The 17,742-nt window shown below is 44.7% G+C and overlaps 1 protein-coding gene and 2 long non-coding RNA genes across 3 annotated transcripts in view; 1 reads left to right on the top strand and 2 right to left on the bottom strand.

Moving 5' to 3' along the window:
- The window catches only part of LOC111092805, a 118,905-nt gene extending 107,568 nt beyond the window's left edge, over positions 1-11,337 (bottom strand). Inside the window, exon 1 of the long non-coding RNA XR_005379767.1 lies at positions 10,073-11,337. This is a non-coding gene — a long non-coding RNA (uncharacterized LOC111092805). The remainder of the gene's footprint in view (positions 1-10,072) is intronic.
- On the bottom strand, positions 7,681-9,168 carry KCNA1 (potassium voltage-gated channel subfamily A member 1). Its single transcript, NM_001313824.1, has one exon. The coding sequence runs from the start codon at positions 9,166-9,168 to the stop codon at positions 7,681-7,683; it is 1,488 nt and encodes a 495-aa protein (NP_001300753.1).
- LOC119866433 lies at positions 10,744-17,156 on the top strand. Its single transcript, XR_005379772.1, has 2 exons — positions 10,744-13,821; positions 16,942-17,156. It is a non-coding gene; the product is annotated as an uncharacterized LOC119866433 (long non-coding RNA).
- The last annotated feature ends 586 nt before the right edge of the window (positions 17,157-17,742 follow it).

Raw genomic sequence — 17,742 nt, 5'->3', positions numbered from 1 at the left:
GGTGGCGCAGCGGTTTGGCGCCTGCCTTTGGCCCAGGGCGCGATCCTGGAGACCCGGGATCGAATCCCACGTTGGGCTGCCGGTGCATGGAGCCTGCTTCTCCCTCTGCCTGTGTCTCTGCCTCTCTCTCTCTCTCTGTGACTATCATAAATAAATAAAAATTAAAAAAAAAAGAAAACTCCAAAGAGAGCTAAACGAACTGGAGGTGTTGCTATTTGCACCTTCCTGGAAATGAGGGTGTCAGGTTGCCTTCAACTTGATAAAAGTAAAGGGCTGCAGAAGGTTCTACCTGTCTGATAATAGATCTATTAAGGGACAAGGGAAGGAGGATCAGCAAGAGCAAACTTCCTTCCAGACATGATGAAACCTAAGTTCTCCATTGGGTGAATGATCTCTAGATGCTAAAACGGCATGAGGACGGGGGCTCTGAAGTACATCTGTACAAAGCCGAAGATAACAGCAGAGTTGAGCAGAAACACCATAGGATTTAAAGGTAGTGAAGAGAAGACCTAAAGGTTTTAGAGATGGTTCAGATCTGAAGGAACTGCCAAATTTAGTATTTACAATTCAAAGCTAATACCACACCAGGAAATAAAAGGGGACACTTGTTTGATTCATGGTGGTTCATCAATTGTAAGATTCGTTTTCTTTTTTTTTTTTACATTTTTACATCTCTACAGTTGGAATGAATAAATACAGTGGCATATCATACCTGTCTATAGCTGTCTTTCTTACAAATATGTCAAATAACAGTGCATCTTAAAATTGATGGTACATTAAAATCAGTTAATTAGTACAGGATATTTTCAATGACCTGTTTTGAAGCCTGTTCAAAGGGGTGCTTTCCAGTCATTCAGAGTAACCATTCTGTCTTACCTGCATAGGACTTTCAATGGACACACTCTGTTCAGCCTCAGGGTTAACCTTCCCTCCACACTCCAGGCCAGTGGGTTTTTACAAATCTAGATTAACTGCAGGAAGTAGCAGCCAGTTTTCCTATCCAGTGGCAGTGGCTGGGATCAAATCACATCAGCTCCCTGTTCTTGAGTCCTCTAATTGGCCTCCCTTAAAACTGACTTGCCTTCTTTTTGAAGTTTTGTGCAGTGCAAAGCTTCCATTATAGCCCTGTCTGTCTCTGCTTCAAGAACAACATTCCAATGCTGAGTTCTAAGAAACACACTCAGGGTTGTGAATATCATGGCTCCTTTGCCCACCAATGATGTGGTTCTAGCTCTTTCTCATCCTTCTCTGTCAAAGTTCACCCTACCCTTCTTCTGATCACAACAGAAAATTCACAGAAGCCTACCTCACCTCATGATCTACTTTCAGTAGCAATTTCTATAGCAAAAGAAAGAGTCATCTCCAAATCTTACAATCTGGACCCATCACAATGCAATACAATTCTATGCCACCCCATGCATTTGTCATATAACAGACACCTGTCATAAAGCATGTAACCCTGTTTGGTCTGACATAAAAAGCTTGTATAAAATAAGATATTTAAAGTAAAGAAAAGAGAACCTCTAAATCTCAGGAAGAATCCAAAGGAAATGCACCAATAAGTCATAAGAAAGAAAGAAAGAAAGAAAGAAAGAAAGAAAGAAAGAAAGAAAGAAAGAAAGAAAGAAAGAAAGAAATGTTAACCACATGTAGAACTACGTGGGAAAGTCTTTGTAAAGAACAACTAGGAATTGCTTTGTCTTTTCATATGAAAATCATTTCTAACACCATATTATAACTATCAAGTTAGTTGATGCCAGACCACAACACTGTCACACACACACACACACACACACACACACACGTACACACTATCCTTTCTAAGAGGCTTAGACTGTGAATGAAAAATACAGTTTCAAATCGAAAACAATTTAAGCGAATATAATCAATTACTTTACTCCCCGGGGCCTCATTTCTTTTTTTTTCCCCCCTTTTCAAAGCTTAATTCCCCACTGCTTTCATAAGCCAAATTCCAAAGGCCTCTCCTTGGAATCCTACCTGAGACCAAACTGTGAATTTATTATCAAAATTCAACCCCAGTGCATTTCCTTGCACAGAAGAAATAGTACATGAATTTCACAGAAAACCAGATTCTTCATAATTTTATCTTGTATTTGTTATGCTATTTAAAGATATCCCACAGGAAAAACCTCCCTAAAGACCAGTTAAACAAGAGACAAATAACCAGTCAAGATATTCCTTGATAAGATCCTTAAAAATTATCTTTAATTGATGCCAAATATGAACAGATCATAAAGTGACAGAAGCAAGTAAAATTGCATAGATGAAAACTATGCGCTTCAGTTAGGTTCTCAATTCATAACATTCAATGTCCTCTACCTGACATATTAAACAGTTAGGGCAGGGGAAATGCACAGCAGGTGAAAATGAGACACATCCTTAACTCAAGGTGTAAGCAACTGGCAAACTCAAGAAATAAAGTAGTGCTTTTTCAGCTTCAATGGTTTGTTGTCCTGATGGTGCACTTTAAATTAATACTACTCAATTTTTAGTTTTTAACCTTGGTAATACCGTATCTTTAATGTTAGAGGTATGTCATATAGAGTCCATGCTGTTGGCTTATGGCTGCTGCCTAAACAGCTCCCAGACAGTGCACTGAAGAGAAGAAAGGTGTTTCTGCAGGTTTTGGAGAGGAGACAACTTTTGACCTGAAATATTTTGCAAGGGGTCTTTTGTGTTTTGTTTTCTTTTCCTTCCTCACACCATTTCTTCTTCTTCTCTGATTATGGTACAAAACTCTTCTATACTCTGTGAAGTCTCATGTCATAAAAAGTAAACTCCTAGTTAACTCCTACATAAAAATCACTAGGACGAGGGCTAATCTCCTTAAAGCTAATAGTCCTGAGGTCTGCAGGGCCTTACCCCTTACATACACATTGGATTTCCCAAGAAAGCCCGTAGTCGTTTTGCCTGAGCAAAGAGACTGGCATTTGATCCCAAGACTTCTGAGACTTACACCTAAACCCTGAATGAGTTTGCACAGTGACCCAAGGTAATGGAACAGTTTTGGTTAACAATTCAGCTCCTGTCCGCGTCTTACAAAAATGATAAGTAGTGTACATTCTTCTGAAGTTTACCTGAGTCATGCTGAACATGTTCGCGTATACCCTGAAATTCCATGATATAAATACAAGTATTAATATGCCACGTGGTGAATAAGAGGCCACCTCCTGAGATTGCAATTCAACTTGGGTTGTGTCTGGTTTAAAAATGTTTATTTGTTTGTCTTCTTGAAAGGAACATAAACATGGAAAGACTTCATCTTTTCTTGACAAAACGGGGAGGTAAAATGGCTGTTTGGCAGTTTATATTCTTTCTAACAATTCTATACTATGGATGGTTACCACCCACCAATTCTCACCTCTCCCAGGAATGAGTCGTCCCTGGAAGAAAATGGGGAACTGCCTTCTGCTGATGTGCTCTTCTTCCTTTTTGTTCAAGGCAATCTACCAAACAAGGAATTCAATTGTAAAATTGTTAAAAAGTATGCGTTTTGAGGTCTCCTATACTAAATGGGAGGTTCAAGAAACTATTTTTACTGACTCTTCAGATGTTAACTAATTTGAAAAATCTGTAACTCTACACAACATAAAGAAGACCTTTTGTGGACTAAACCAAATTTCTACTTAAAGAAATCTGCTCACTCACCATTTACATGTTGGTCTCTTTGTTTTATTTATTCTCAAGTGAGATTTAAAGATTAATAATCTCAAGATTATGTCACCTGTGCTTTGGTTCTACCACAGTGGAATCTAAACCTGTTGTACAATTTCATTTTAGAGAAATGACTATCAGATATATTCCAAAAGAATATGCCATCGGTTCCTTTGATTTTGCTAGGCTAACTCACTAACACACTCCCAATGAACTGCTTTAACTGGTAATCAGTACTCAATTCTCAAGGGTGGAGCGAGGGAGGGCTGTGCACAGATGGGGAAGGGGAGATGCAAAAACAAAAAGCTTTCCTGGCTACAATCTGTCTTCTCTAAATCTGAGGACAGAGGGAATTAATGTCTTTGGTCTCTCAAATTCAGATCACTTGAGGTGAGTTAACCACTTCAGAGATGCTGGGATGGCTAACAGCCCTGGTGGGACCCAACCCTTCCACTTGCCACCCTATTGAACTAGGGCCCTGAAACACTGGAAGAGCTGAGCTATGGATATTAGCATGTCAGAAGTCAGAAGTCTCTCCTTCTGGAGAAAACAAGTATTCAGGACATGAGCCATTAAAGCTCAGAATCAAGGAAGGGGATTCAAAGGTAAAGAGCCCAGTAAAATAAATAAAAGGAAGTAAACCAAAAGATAGTCATTCCTTAATAGGCAGTTTTGTTTAAGTGCACCCTCAGGTCTACAAAAACATTTCAGCACATTACAGTGCAAAGGGTAAGAGCTTTGTCAAACTTCGCATGCCTATGCTACACAGATAGTCCCTGTACTCCATTCCTACTGACTTGGTTTCAATGAGCCACAGATGGAAACGCAGCATTCATTTCCCCCCTACCACCCAAATTTATAACAACTCATCCCTGATCCCAGGCTGACAGGCTCATGTATGCAACACTTTTTCCTGTAACACATGCAGAAGAATCCCAGTCCAGCAAATCTATGAGAGGTATACCAGGTAGCCAAAGCCAGTCTTATCAGTCTTGGTCCCATTTTCTCATCCTCTGACCCATCCATCCCATAGTACTGAGTGGATTATTGCTGTTGACGGAGTGCAGCGTTTCAAGTTCTGTGTGTCCTAGACCTCAAAGTCTAAATAAAATATCAAGATATCCCCAGAAATTTAGGGGAGGTTGGCTTTTTTTCCCAACTGGAGACTTTTAAGCAGGTAGGTAGGAGAGGAATAGCCAGGATGAGTCAAGGTTCAAAAGAGAAGGAAACATCACAGGGGAGGGTTTAATGCCCTGTGGTCAGATGCTGTTCAATCCTTGGCCCCATGTCTTCCATGATGTTACATCAGTATTACAGATTCACAAACCACACAGGAAAATAAAATATCCATGTTCTTTCTTTCAACTGAGTCAGCCAGCCTGGGTGTTACTCTAGCTTCTTGATTTATTGCCTCACTGCTAGTTCTAGGATAAGGTGGGGGAAGGGATGGAAGTAACAGGGAAGATTTCCAGAAGAATCAGGACAGGAATGTAAGGTAGGCAGCAGCAGGTAGCCACATGCTAAGTGCAGAATGAAGATTCCCCACCTCGGTGTCCTTAAAAAGGCTGTGAGTGCCTCTCCATTGGTGGACAGCTGCTGGGCCCCAGGGGCCTATGTTATGTGGCTCTGTTTCAGCTAGACCCAGGGTCCCCACCATTCTCTGGGTTGGGAGCCTAGGGCAGCAGAAGTTAGATGCTCAGCCTGTGAAGTGACTGCCAGGTAGGAAGATCATAGGAGCATCACAGAAAATATCTGAAGGGAGTAGGTCAGGAGGGAAGACCCAGAAAAGGTTATTAGGAATTCAGTGTTCCCACATCCACACTGATGCCTGAAAAGATCAGACAATCAGAGATTTGCAGAGTCCTGTTGCTAACAGAGGAGAAATAAGGAACTTTGCAAGGAATGCTACACTGGACCTGAGGAAGCCTTGCATGTCCAGAGTGGCCCTCCACAGGAAACAAATTCCCAAAAACTTTCTATTGCCTTCTGGTGGAGGAGAGGGAAAAAACAAGTTCCTGGTTCATGTCCACTTCGAAGATGGGTCTCAGGTCCCAGATCAGGCTGCCAAAGGGACCAAGTCCAGTGGATGGCCAGAGAGACAGCACCCTCCTGGATCTCTCCTCTCCCGCGTTTAGGATGGTGTGGTCTTCTCACAGTGGTGAAGTGAGACAGGGAGGGTGGAAAAAGCAAAAGCAAAATATCTGTGCCTCAACTCTTCCTCCCTTTTGTTACGTAACTTCTCGCTGTATTAATGGAGGCACTTTCTACAGTTCACTGTGGGTACAGGATAAAGGCACTAAGCAACTATTAAATCAATTGGTTGAGTTTCTTCAGGGAGCCTCAAGGGGAGGGCTGAAGTCTCTACAGACTTCAAATCATGACTGCAAAAGAAATCAGCTCTACTTTGGATGCATACAAGAGATAAACATGTTCATTTACATCCTAAGAATGCACCAAAAAACATGCAGTATTGCACCTTTTTTGTTTGTTTTGCTTGTGTTTATTTTTAGCTAGAAAGAATATTTGTTCTTAGGTGTTGCTATATATACCTTGATGACTTACTTAGGTTTCCACATAGCTTCCCTTTAAGGGATGGGCATATTGGTCCTCTCTCTGCCTACACCTGCACAGAAACCTGACATTTCCCTGAGCAAAGGCAGGAAAATCAACTGAGTGTCCCCCCACCCCCCACCCCCCACTATTTCTTTGGGCCCTTCATCCCACAAACTTGTAATTTTTATGATTTTAAATTTTCTTTTTTACTGAAATCATGCATTAATTAATTCAAGGTACACTTTAGTCAAATAGGCCATAATGCTGAATAAGAGAACATGCTTTGAGCTCCAAAAAGTTATTGTTCCCATCTGACTAACATATGCACTTAAATACAGTACTTTATTTACTAATAAAATAGTTAATAAATGAAGGAGTGCACTTTTGGTGAATGCAAATGAAAAAGGATCTATTTCTAGAAGAGTTGATTCCAACGTAAGCTTATCCTCTATTGTCTGAGTTAACGTTCTTGGCATGCGATTATAAAATAAATATGATCAGATTCAAACATGCTTACATTTAGCTCCACTTGTGCTCTCTTGCAATAAGGAAGCAAAGGTTTTACATCCAGTTCTGGAGGCCAGGGGTCAGGGTTCAGGACTGGTGAGAAAAGACCTGTGTTTGGCTCACCTGCAGTTGAAAACTTAGCAGCACTGCAGATGAATCAATTAATATAATTCAGTTATCTTTTAATAGAGAAATCTCTATTTCTTAGAGTATAGTTTGAATAGTTTGGATTAGAAGGGGAATGGGGCAGAGGGAAAATCCCTACAGACCAGGACCAATATCAGATTTATAAGGTGCTTTATGAACCAGTCTTAAATAATTTTGCATGTGTGTGTGTGTGTGTGTGTGTGTGTTCACCTTGTAATATACAGTTCAGTTGATCAAAATAAAAACAACATTTGTTCATTGCCCATTTTGGCTGATATGTCATGTTACGTATAATACATCAGATGCACTATTTTAAAAGTGCTGTGCATTTTGCAAAAGTTTTATAATGGAGTCCCATGCAAATTTAAATTTTATATTTCTAAGTGATCATCTGGTTTTTAGTTCAAAGAAAAAAGTTAAAGAAGCCAAAGGATTAAAAATCTCTCAGTATAAGGAAGCATATGAATCTAATTTTACCTAGACTAGCTCATGGACTGAATTGTTTTAAACCAGTTTTAGAAAATACACTTTCTTTTCTCATTTTTTAATAAAATGAAAATAGCTTCTTTTTTTCCTGAATCTTGAAAGCTTCTGGTTCCCCATCTCCAAAATCCGCAATGCAACAATGCATTGACAGTTAAATAGAACATACAGAGACTATTTAGTAAAGTATCTACAAACAGCGACGTGGGTCACTAGAGTTTTTGTTCTTTTGTTTTTGTTTTGTTTTGTTTTTGTTTTTGTTTTAAGTCTTTCAAGCTGCTAAGTGGGCCTTTTTTTGTTAGTTTGCTTGGCTTTTTAAACATCGGTCAGTAGCTTGCTCTTATTAACGCAGTTTTGGTTAGCTGTGGTGCAATTGCCAGTTCTGATATTGGCCTGTCTATAATGGGCTATGCTATTATTCATATCCTCTTCGATCTCCATGTACTCAGATTTGCTGATAGTAGAGGAACTGCGCCGACTGAGGTCACTGTCAGAGGCTAAGTTAGGGGAGCTAACGTGGAGCAACTGAGCCTGCTCTTCCCCCTCAGTTTCTCGGTGGTAGAAATAGTTGAAATTGGACACAATGACAGGTACGGGCAGGGCAATTGTCAGCACACCAGCGATGGCACACAAGGAGCCCACGATCTTGCCTCCAATTGTCACAGGGTACATGTCACCGTATCCTACAGTGGTCATGGACACCACCGCCCACCAGAAAGCATCGGGGATACTGGAGAAGTGCGACTCAGCTTCTTCCGCCTCGGCAAAGTACACTGCGCTAGAAAACAGTATGACCCCAATGAAGAGGAAAAAGATAAGCAGCCCTAGCTCTCTCATACTAGCCTTAAGGGTCTGGCCCAGGATCTGGAGGCCCTTAGAGTGGCGGGAGAGTTTGAAGATTCTAAAAACCCTTACCAACCGGATGACCCTGAGGATGGCCAGCGAAGTGGCCTGCTCACCCTTCTGGTTCCCCTCCTGCTCGGCTATCTCGGTGCCTAGGGTGATGAAATAGGGGATGATGGCCACAATGTCGATGAAGTTCATGATGTTTTTGAAGAAGTCTGTCTTGCTGGGGCAGGCGAAGAAGCGCACCACCAGCTCAAAGGAGAACCAGATGATGCACAGGGTCTCCACGATGAAGAAGGGGTCCGTGAAGATGTTGGAATTGTAGATAACCGTGGTGTTGTCGATGCGGTGCACGGTGCCCGTGAAGTCCTTGTCATCCTTCAGCTCAGGTAGAGTCTCCAGGCAAAAGATGACGATGGAGATGAGGATGACCATGACGGAGACGATGGCGATGACCCGGGCTGGCCCGGAGCTCTCAGGGTACTCGAAGAGCAGCCACACCTGGCGCTGGTACTCCTTCTCGGGCAGGGGGCGCTCCTCCTCCTTGATGAAGCCCTCGTCCTCCCGGAACTTCTCCATGGCCTCCTCGCCCAGCTCGTAAAATTTGATCTCCTCGGAGAACATGTCCAGGGGCACGTTGACCGGCCTCCGCAGGCGGCCCCCGGACTGGTAGTAGTAGAGGATGGCGTCGAAGCTGGGCCGGTTGCGGTCGAAGAAGTACTCGTTCCGCAGGGGGTCGAAGTAGCGCATGCGTTTCTTAGGGTTGCCCAGCAGCGTGTTGGGGAACTGCGCCAGGGTCTTGAGCTGCGTTTCGAAGCGCAGCCCGGAGATGTTGATCACCACGCGCTCGCAGCACTCGTGGTCGTCGTGCTCGGCCGGCCGGGTGTAGCTGCCATCCTGGGGGTGGCCCGGGGCGGCCGAAGCCTCATCCACGTTCTCTCCAGACATCACCGTCATGGTGGAAGCAGGGCGCAGGGGTGAGTGATCAGGAGAGGGCCGGGGGTGGGAAGCAGCAGCAGAGGAGGGGTGGGGGTGGGGGGGACCCAAGCGCCCCCCCCACCGGAGTGCGCAGCTCCCCCACGCTCAGGGGGAGGGGCTTCAGAGCCAGCAGGTGGAGCGAGCTGTGACTTCGCTTCTCCTTACCTTCCCCTCCACCCTGCCTTTTACTCAGTTTGGAATCCCCCCTCGCCTGAGGCCCCGGTGCAGCTTTTTTGCCAAGGGGTGGGGTGAGTGTGTGTGTGGGGTGGGGGGGGAGGTTGGTTGGTATTTCTTCCTGCTCGGAGGTGCCTTAACGCAGTGCCGTTCTAGCCGACCGGGCCATCGCTTCGGGGGTCACCCTGGCCTCCCCTCCCCTCCGTGAGCCCTCCTAGGACCGGGTGCAGAGCCAGCGCAGCAGATCCCCTCGCCTGTCACCCCTCTGCTCCTCCTCGGCTCTCCCCCCTCCTACCCCTCTTCGCCTGCCGCCTTCTAAGCTCCCACCAGGGCGATCGATGGACGCTGCAGAGAAATAGAAAGTGATACGGGGGTAGAAAATCAGAAGCATTCAGATGGGACGGACCTACAGACACCGAAGAGCACAGACCTCTAGCTTTTTTAGAAAGCACTGGACTTTTGCGAGGGGTAGCACATACACGCAGACAGACACACAGAGACACCCGGAAATCCAAGTTTGGGCTCTTCCATCCCACTTTCCCCAGTGCCCAACAGCCGATCTGTTTACAACTTCGTTAAACTAAAGATCGGGAAAGCGCCAAAGACGCCGGGGGAGTTCCAGGTCCCAGGCAGTATCCCCACAGCCCCGGCCTCCCCACCCCGCACCCCGACCCCCACTGCTGCAGCCCCGGACTGGGGAGCCCCCTACCTGGCCGGCCGGCTTGGCGCAGGGGCGGCGCTGAGTCGGCGGAGCGCCCGAGTGGGAATGCGGCAGGTCGCCTTTGCAGCACCGGGGCGGGAGCGGCAGCCCCAGCCGCGGCAGCATCCGAGAGGCGCCGGGGCAAAGTCGCAGCCCTCGCCTCCTCGTCCTACGCCCGATCAGTGGGACAGCCGAGCGAGCGAGGCGCTACGGAGGAAATGTCCGCTCCCTACCCCCATTCTCACCGGTTGCCAGCAACCTAGAGACGCCGTCCTCTCGCTGGTGCAGGGAGTTCCGGAGGATGCGGGGCGGAAAAGCAAAATGCCACCCTCTCCGGAGGCTCGGAAGCAAATGACGAGAAACAGCACTCTCGCCCCCTCCTAACACTGTGGGAGCCCTCGATTCGATCCTGAGGGAGGCGGGCGAGCAAGAGCCTGGATCTACATGGCTCGCGGATCCCCTCCGCCTCCCGCACCCCAGCGTGGACCTCGCCGAGGCTGAGTGGCGCGCCGGGAGCCGTTAGGAGCTCCGAGTGGGGCAGGGTGCGTGCGGCAGCGGGTCCGCTCGGTCCATTTCTGGGCGCTGCAAGATCAGCAGAAACCTGAGAAAGCGCCTGGAATGCGGAGCAGCGATTGGCCCACTCGGGCGTGGGTTGGGGAGGGCGGGGGAGGGCAGGAGCGAGGAGGTAGATGGAAAATATGAGGGGGTGGCTCGGCAGAGGGGGGTTGTCATTCAGTTCCCACCCTTGCCAACACAGCTTTTTCCTTCTCCTGCCAGAAAAGTCGACCACCAATCTACTTGCCTTATGGTGCACAGACCCGCACACGCACGCTCCCTGGTCGCGACCTTCCCCGGGAATTGCCCACTGGAAATGGTCAGGTCCGACGCAATGCAGGCGGCGGTGCTCCTGGCAAAACTCCTCGGATGGGTTTGCGTTTGTGCAGTCCCACGATAATAGGCTTCTGCCGCCATGCTCTGCATGCCATCCTGCCCCTCCCGCAGGGGTCTCTCTGCAGGGGTGACCTAGCTTGTCTCCGCCGTTCTGGGAGAGATGTGTACTTTAGGGAGAGCTCTGCAGTTTAGGATCACCCGGGTTTGTTCTATGTACTGTTACGGCAAGACGGTGGTGCTAGGACTCTGTCCCTCCTTGACCTAGGATGGGAGTTGGAAGTTTTCTTACGGTCAGATTATTTTGAAATACGGAGAATGCGATTTGTGGGCAACCAAAGGCTTCGTGGGTTTGTGGGGTTGTCTGCCAACTTGGTGCTAATTGGGACGAATCTGAGAAGCAAGTCGCCTGCCCACCTCCCACCTACGTCCCTCCTCCCGCGGGCCCTTTTTCTCGGCCTAGGGCCTCCACAGAGCCACTTGCGAGGCTTGCAACTTCTTCAGGAAAGGGTCGGTACAGAGGCGCAGGGCAGCAGGAGCCGGGGGCGTGCGCCGTGCACTCGGAGTGCGGCTGCAGCTGCTCCCCCAGAGGCGCTGCGCGTTGGCGCCCGCAGCGCGCCAGAAGGCAGCCAGCAGCTCTGGTACTTCTGCTACGGAGTCTCCAAGGAGGATGCAAGAATCCGGAGTCGCCTCTGATTGGTTCCCCTGCTGCATCGGGACCACCCTTCCCACCACCGCGGATCGCGTTGCTTCCCGCCTACACCAGCCACCACTTTAATCAAAGCCAAGGATTGTATCCTCCCCACTCTATTGTGGCTAGTGGAAAGCAGGGGCCTGTGCGGGGTTGCGCAGGCACTGCAAGGATCCTGGGTACGGAACTAGTTAAATCCCTCCTCCAGATTCAGACTCTAGCATTCCTTTCAGAAAAAGAAAAGTACTTGTTCGCTCCACTCCTCCAGATCCATATCCTCAGCTTTTCTTTTACGAACAGTGAGTTCTCCTAAATTCTTCCGTCCCATATTAAACGCTGCCCTTTCCCCACCTTCCACACACAATATTCCTGCATCCTACTCACTCCAGGGTTCCCTGCCTTTCTGCACTACTGTTCTATTACACGGAGGGAGGGAGGGAGGGAGGAAGGGAGGAAAGAAGGAAGGAAGGAAGGAAGGAAGGAAGGAAGGAAGGAAGGAAGGAAGGAAGGAAGGAAGGAAGGAAGGAAGGAAGGAAGGAAGGAAGGAGCTATGCACTGAAATGCTGTCAAGTTCCCTGTTTCTGCTGTTCCTGCTGTGGCTGTTACAGCCCCATGGGACATGGGGCTACTAGACGGGATGAACATTTTCTGACCATGTCCCAGCCACCCGGCTTCTGTACCTCCCTCTGCTGGTAGCCCCCTTCCTCCTTTTAAATGTCTCTAAGACTGTTATCTCCCTAGCATCATTTGGATTCCACTTGTCCCAATTCAACATTTAGAGATTGTCTAACTAGAAGAGGCTTGCAGACTGCATGGGATACCAGGTTCCTAAATTCAGGGTTTTATTAAGAGGCATAATAAAATCCAGAGGTTTACACCATTCCTAGCAGATGTGTTTACAGCAGGACTGGACCTCCAAGGAATTAGAAGAACATTATTGAGCTAGAAACTCATCATTCGTTTCTTTTTTTAGGGGAGGGCAGAGGAAGAGGGAGAGAATCTGAGAATCTTAAACAGACTCCAGAGCCCAAGGGGGGCTCAATTTCACAATCCTGAGATCATGACCTGAGCCAAAATCAAGATTCAGCCGCTTAACTGACTGAGCTATCCAGGCACCCTGGAACTCATCATTCTTGATGCAAACCCACCATTGGTAGGGATCTAAAGAAATGTATTCACTCAAATATTTGCCTCAGTTCTGGCTTTGTGTCATTCCTGTTGCAGCACTATAGATATAGTAGTAACTATGACATGTGAGGTCCCAGAACTCATGGAGCTAACGTTATGGTGGGAGAGACAGACAATAAAAAAATAAACCACACATTACAACTTTAGGCAAGAAAAATAAAGAAAGGGGGCTATGGAGTGACAGATATAGATCTGTATGGATAGGAAGGGCCTTTGCAGAAGTAACATTTGAACAAAGAAATTCAAGAAGAGGGAGAACAAGGAGTAGGAAAAACAGAAACAGAGATGTAAGAGCAAATGCAAAGATTCCAAGGCAAGGACAAGCTTAGCATATTTGGGAAACAAATGAGTACCAGTATGGCTAGAAAAAAGTAGCCAAAGAAGGGTGTCATAGATGGTAGGTCAGAAAAGTAGTCAGAGACCAAATCATGTAGAGCCTTTTAGGGCACTGTAAGAATATTTCATTTAGTAATATAATATGATTTGTCATTTTAAAGGTTATTCTGGCTACTGGAAACAAGGTGTGAGATTGGAGGTTATTAGGTAGCACAGGCAACAATGACTGAAACAAGCAAGGTACAGGTAGGCTTATGAGGAGTGGTTGGAATAGAATTACATTTTGAAAATAAGGATAGCAGGATTTGGGATGTGGGGAAAAGAAACATTTCAAGAACATCTCCTAGGTTTTTAGCCTTAGTAATCAGGTGGATGGTGATGTCATTGACTGGAGGAGTGGGTTGGACAGCTTCTGTCTCACCAGAATGTGAACTACAACAGTCTTGGACCTTGTGTGCCTTGGTTATTACTGTATTGGACAGCTGAAGCCTCTCCTCAGGTTCTCTCCACATTGCAATTCTTCTTGCCCTGTAGCCACTTGCCCTGCCTCAACTGCTGCTGGAACAGCCAGCTGTGCATGGGCAGCAAAATTCTGCCTCCTGAAGTTGACTACACTGCAAGGATTTGGATTTCTCAGGACTGGAAAAAGGTTCAGGTGAATAACACTGCCATTTGGAAGCATTAACTCAATGGACCAGTGGGAACTTGCCCAGTAGGAGATATGAGATATGAGATATGATGAAGCCTGTAGATAAATGCCTTCTCTTTTAATATTTTCAGAGACAAACAATGACATAGTCTAGTGACAGGGCTGCATCTCTTTGTGGCTCATGAAGCAGTTGCGAGCTTGGTAACTTACCACCTTGTATTTATAACCTATCTTCCCCATCTCACTTCCCATTTTCCTTACTCTCATTGCATGGGGATCATACCTTCCATTGAAACATAAGTCTTGTCTTGGGTTCTGTTTTCTAGGGAACCTGAACTGAGGCAGAAAGGAATCCAAACTTCAGTTTGAGACATGTTAACTTTAAGCTATCTGTTAAATATCCAAATGAAGATGTTGAGTAGGAAGTTAGGCATGTGAGTATAGAGTTCAGAGAGAAGGTCTGGGTAGACCAGGGATCAACATGTTGATATTTGGGCTGGATACTTTTTGGTTGCAGAGGACATTTTTGTTTTATTGTCCTTTGAATTTTAAGATGTTTGGCAGCATCCCTGGCCTCTACTCACTAACTACTAGTATCACTTGGTCCCAGTTATGACAACCAAAAATGTCTCTAGGCATTGCAAATGTCCCCCGAGGGGCAAAATCACCCCTACTAGGAACTATTGGGGTGAATGATAGTTAAGGTTAGAGCACTAGACTAGAGCACTTGGACATGAAGGTAGAAAGAAAAGAGGAAATGTTCAGGGATTGCACTTCAAGATATCCTAATCTTAAGACCTAAAAACATAAGGAAAGCTAATAAAGAATGACTGGTAAAGTAAGCAAACCAGGTTAGTGTAGGTAGGATCTGTCAAAGCAAATGAGTTGATGGGATGAGCACTGGGTGTTATACTATAAGTTGGCAAACCAAACTTCAATTAAAAAAATATAAATAAATAAGTTTTCCATATTTAAAAAGAAGCAAATGAGTAGTATTTTCAGGGGCTACAGATCAATTTTGTTAAATACTGCTGATCGGGTGAATAGAATGAGGAACTTACCATTGACTATTGGATTTAGAAATTTTGAATTGGTAAGAGTTTGAGAGAGAAGAACTAATGATAGTGGGTAAAATCAACTCTTGAAATTTGGGGATCAATGGGGAAAAAGAAAAATGGAATAGAAGCTGAAGGAAGATAAAGTGTGGCAAGACTTTTTTAAAGATTGAGAGCTATTGCAATATATTTGTATGCTGATGGGAATGATTCAGTAGAAAAGGAAAATTTATTGATGCAGTAGAAAGAGAAAAATTAAAGTGATGTTCTTGAGAAGGCAAAAGGAGAATGGGATCGAAGATCCAAAAGAAGGGATTGGCTTTGGAGAAGGACAGTTAGTCTATAGAAATGAGAGAGAGGAAGCAGAGTTCAGACACAAGGAGTTTAGTAGATGTGGTTGTGAGAATTGGTGGACTTTCACTTATGCAATCAGAAGCAATTTTCTCAGTGAAAGGGAAACAAGATCAACAACTAAAAGTGAGGATGGAAAGGAGGTCTTGAAATATGAGGGAGGAACAGGGAATGTGAAATAACCACCCAAGAGAATAGGAAAGTGAAAGGATTAGGAAACGTAAAAGGATTGCCTGGCAATATCATGGGCTCCGTTGTGGTGAGGCAGTATGCATTTCAGTGATCAGTCCCTGAGTATTTGGCATAAACTTGGAAGTAAGTCATAATAGAATTGGTTTTAATGATCTTTTATAGGAAAATGTGAAATTAGTTCAAAATATAGCCTCCTTCTTATGATTGGTCTCCTAAGTGATAGGTAGTGGTAAGGTAAGACATGATATGAGAAGTGGCCTTACCAGGCAAAGATATGCCATGTGAACTCACCTTAGATTCTGCTGAGGCCAGGGTCACAAGCAGAGGAATGGTGGTCTTCATGGTATGAAATATAATGGTAAACAGTAATATAGAACGACTAGCAGACAGGAAGCAAAGTTCAGAAGTTCACCAAGGGTTTAAGGTGACAATAAATGGTATGGGTCCTCTTTTTTGTCAAAATCTTAAAAGGAGATTACACTGGAACAGTTGAAAGCCTCAGTTTTTAAATCAGAGATCAGTTTTAATTCAATCACTCAGATCTTAGACAAGTCACTCCAATCATTTTACTTTTTTTATTTTACATTTTTATCTCCTTATTTGTAAAATGTAGTGTCTATATCATAGGCTGCTGTGAGGGAAAATACAAATCGAGTACTGATCAATAGTGTCTGGCATTGAGTTAAAGTACAATGAAATGCCAACTTCAAGAAAAAGTGGCCAGAAAGGTCAAGAATCATTGTGTTAGACAGATCTTTAATAAATATTCACTGAGAGCAGAGCAGCCCCTAGAAAATTCAAGAATAAGAGAAAAGAACAAATGTAACACCTATCATTCAGAATCCTTACAGCCAACTTTAGTGTTAAACCAAAGCAGAATAGCTAGTGCTAGACATTTCCTACCACAATAAGCAACTAGAAAACTATGTAAAAAAAAAAAAAGAAAACTATGTAAAATGTAAAATACAGGATGCAGCACTGAGAAATGGAGTCCAAGTGAGCCTGATGAACTCCCTGAGTTGAGGAGACAGAGACTGCAGTCTAGTGAGGCTGAGCTGAAAGCTATAAGGCAAATTACTGAAAAGGAAGTAGTTACACAGAGAAAAAGCACCAGAAATCTGCAGGGAAGATCAAGTTTAATGAGGTGGGTGGCAAAATATGAAGCCAGAGAAGTTGACAGGAGCCAGGTCATAAAGCTCCTTGATAGTCACTGTAGTTGAGCCCACTGGTTTCCTTTTGAGCTTCCAGTCCTCTGATTTCCTTTGGAGCCTCCAGTCTTCTTCATTCTCTTCAGTGGAATTATCTTACACATAGTCATGTGCCTGAAGAGAAGCCAACTGTTCCAGGCTCTCTCATGAGAAATTGGCCCATGATCTAATCCTAGCCAAAGAGATATGAGGGGGAAGTCCATTGGAGGGCTTCAGGGAAAGACTTCCTCAGAGATAAGAAACAGCTGTAGAAAGACTTTCTTTTCATCTTCTTGATGTCATTTCTGGACGAATCATTACTATATCCATCTTCTTACTAGCCCAAAGGATTAAGCCAACACTGAAGATTTCATTGCAGAAGGAGAAAAAGAATCCAGATCCTGGTGACATCATTGAGCTGCTGAATCAATCAGCCTTGAAGCCTTTCTGCTATGGAATTTTCTGTTACAAAATTCAAATTTTTCTTATTGTCAAGTTAGTTTGAGTTGAGCTTGTTCATTAAATATAATTAAAGAATTTCTCATTAAGGATTTTATTTTGTTTTTTTAAGATTTTATTTATTTATTCATGAGAGACACAGAGTCAGAGACATAGGCAGAGAAAGAAGCAGACTCCTTCTGGGGACCCTGATGCAGGACTCAATACCAAGACCCCAGGATCACAACCTGAGCCAAAAGCAGATGCTCAACCACTGAACCACCCAGTGCTCCTAATTAAGAATTTTAAAGAAACTTGCAAAATATTATGGATAAATTTGGAGAAATGGTTTAGATGCAGGAGTTCATGTCAGTCACAACTATTTCTGATAATTGAAGTGGAAACTTAAACCCAAATGGTTTAAATTTAAAAAGATGATTTACTGGCTAAGAAAACCAAGCATGTTGGGAACAGATCTGGAACTTAAGAAAAGGCTATATCTAGCATGCAGAGTTTATGGCCAGGATCTATTTATTTTTCTTTCTCCATTTCCCTTTATGAATGCAAACTCTACTCTCAAGCATGGCTGCCAGGCACACCAGAGACTGTATATTTTGTGTCTTGTAGGAAATAAATCCAATTCTCTGAATGCTCTGAGAGCTTTGGAACTAAGTCTTAGTGACCCTGATTGTCCTGACTGGTAT

The sequence above is a fragment of the Canis lupus genome, chromosome 27, assembly GCF_011100685.1.
Source record: "Canis lupus familiaris isolate Mischka breed German Shepherd chromosome 27, alternate assembly UU_Cfam_GSD_1.0, whole genome shotgun sequence".
Classification (NCBI taxonomy): domain Eukaryota; kingdom Metazoa; phylum Chordata; class Mammalia; order Carnivora; family Canidae; genus Canis; species Canis lupus.
The sequence above is the reverse complement of the archived record's forward strand: the minus strand, read 5'-3'. Positions and strand labels throughout refer to the sequence as shown.

Bases quoted from the DNA above. Each gene is read 5' to 3' on its own strand.
- KCNA1 (NM_001313824.1), bottom strand. From the start codon at position 9,168: ATGACGGTGATGTCTGGAGAGAACGTGGATGAGGCTTCGGCCGCCCCG.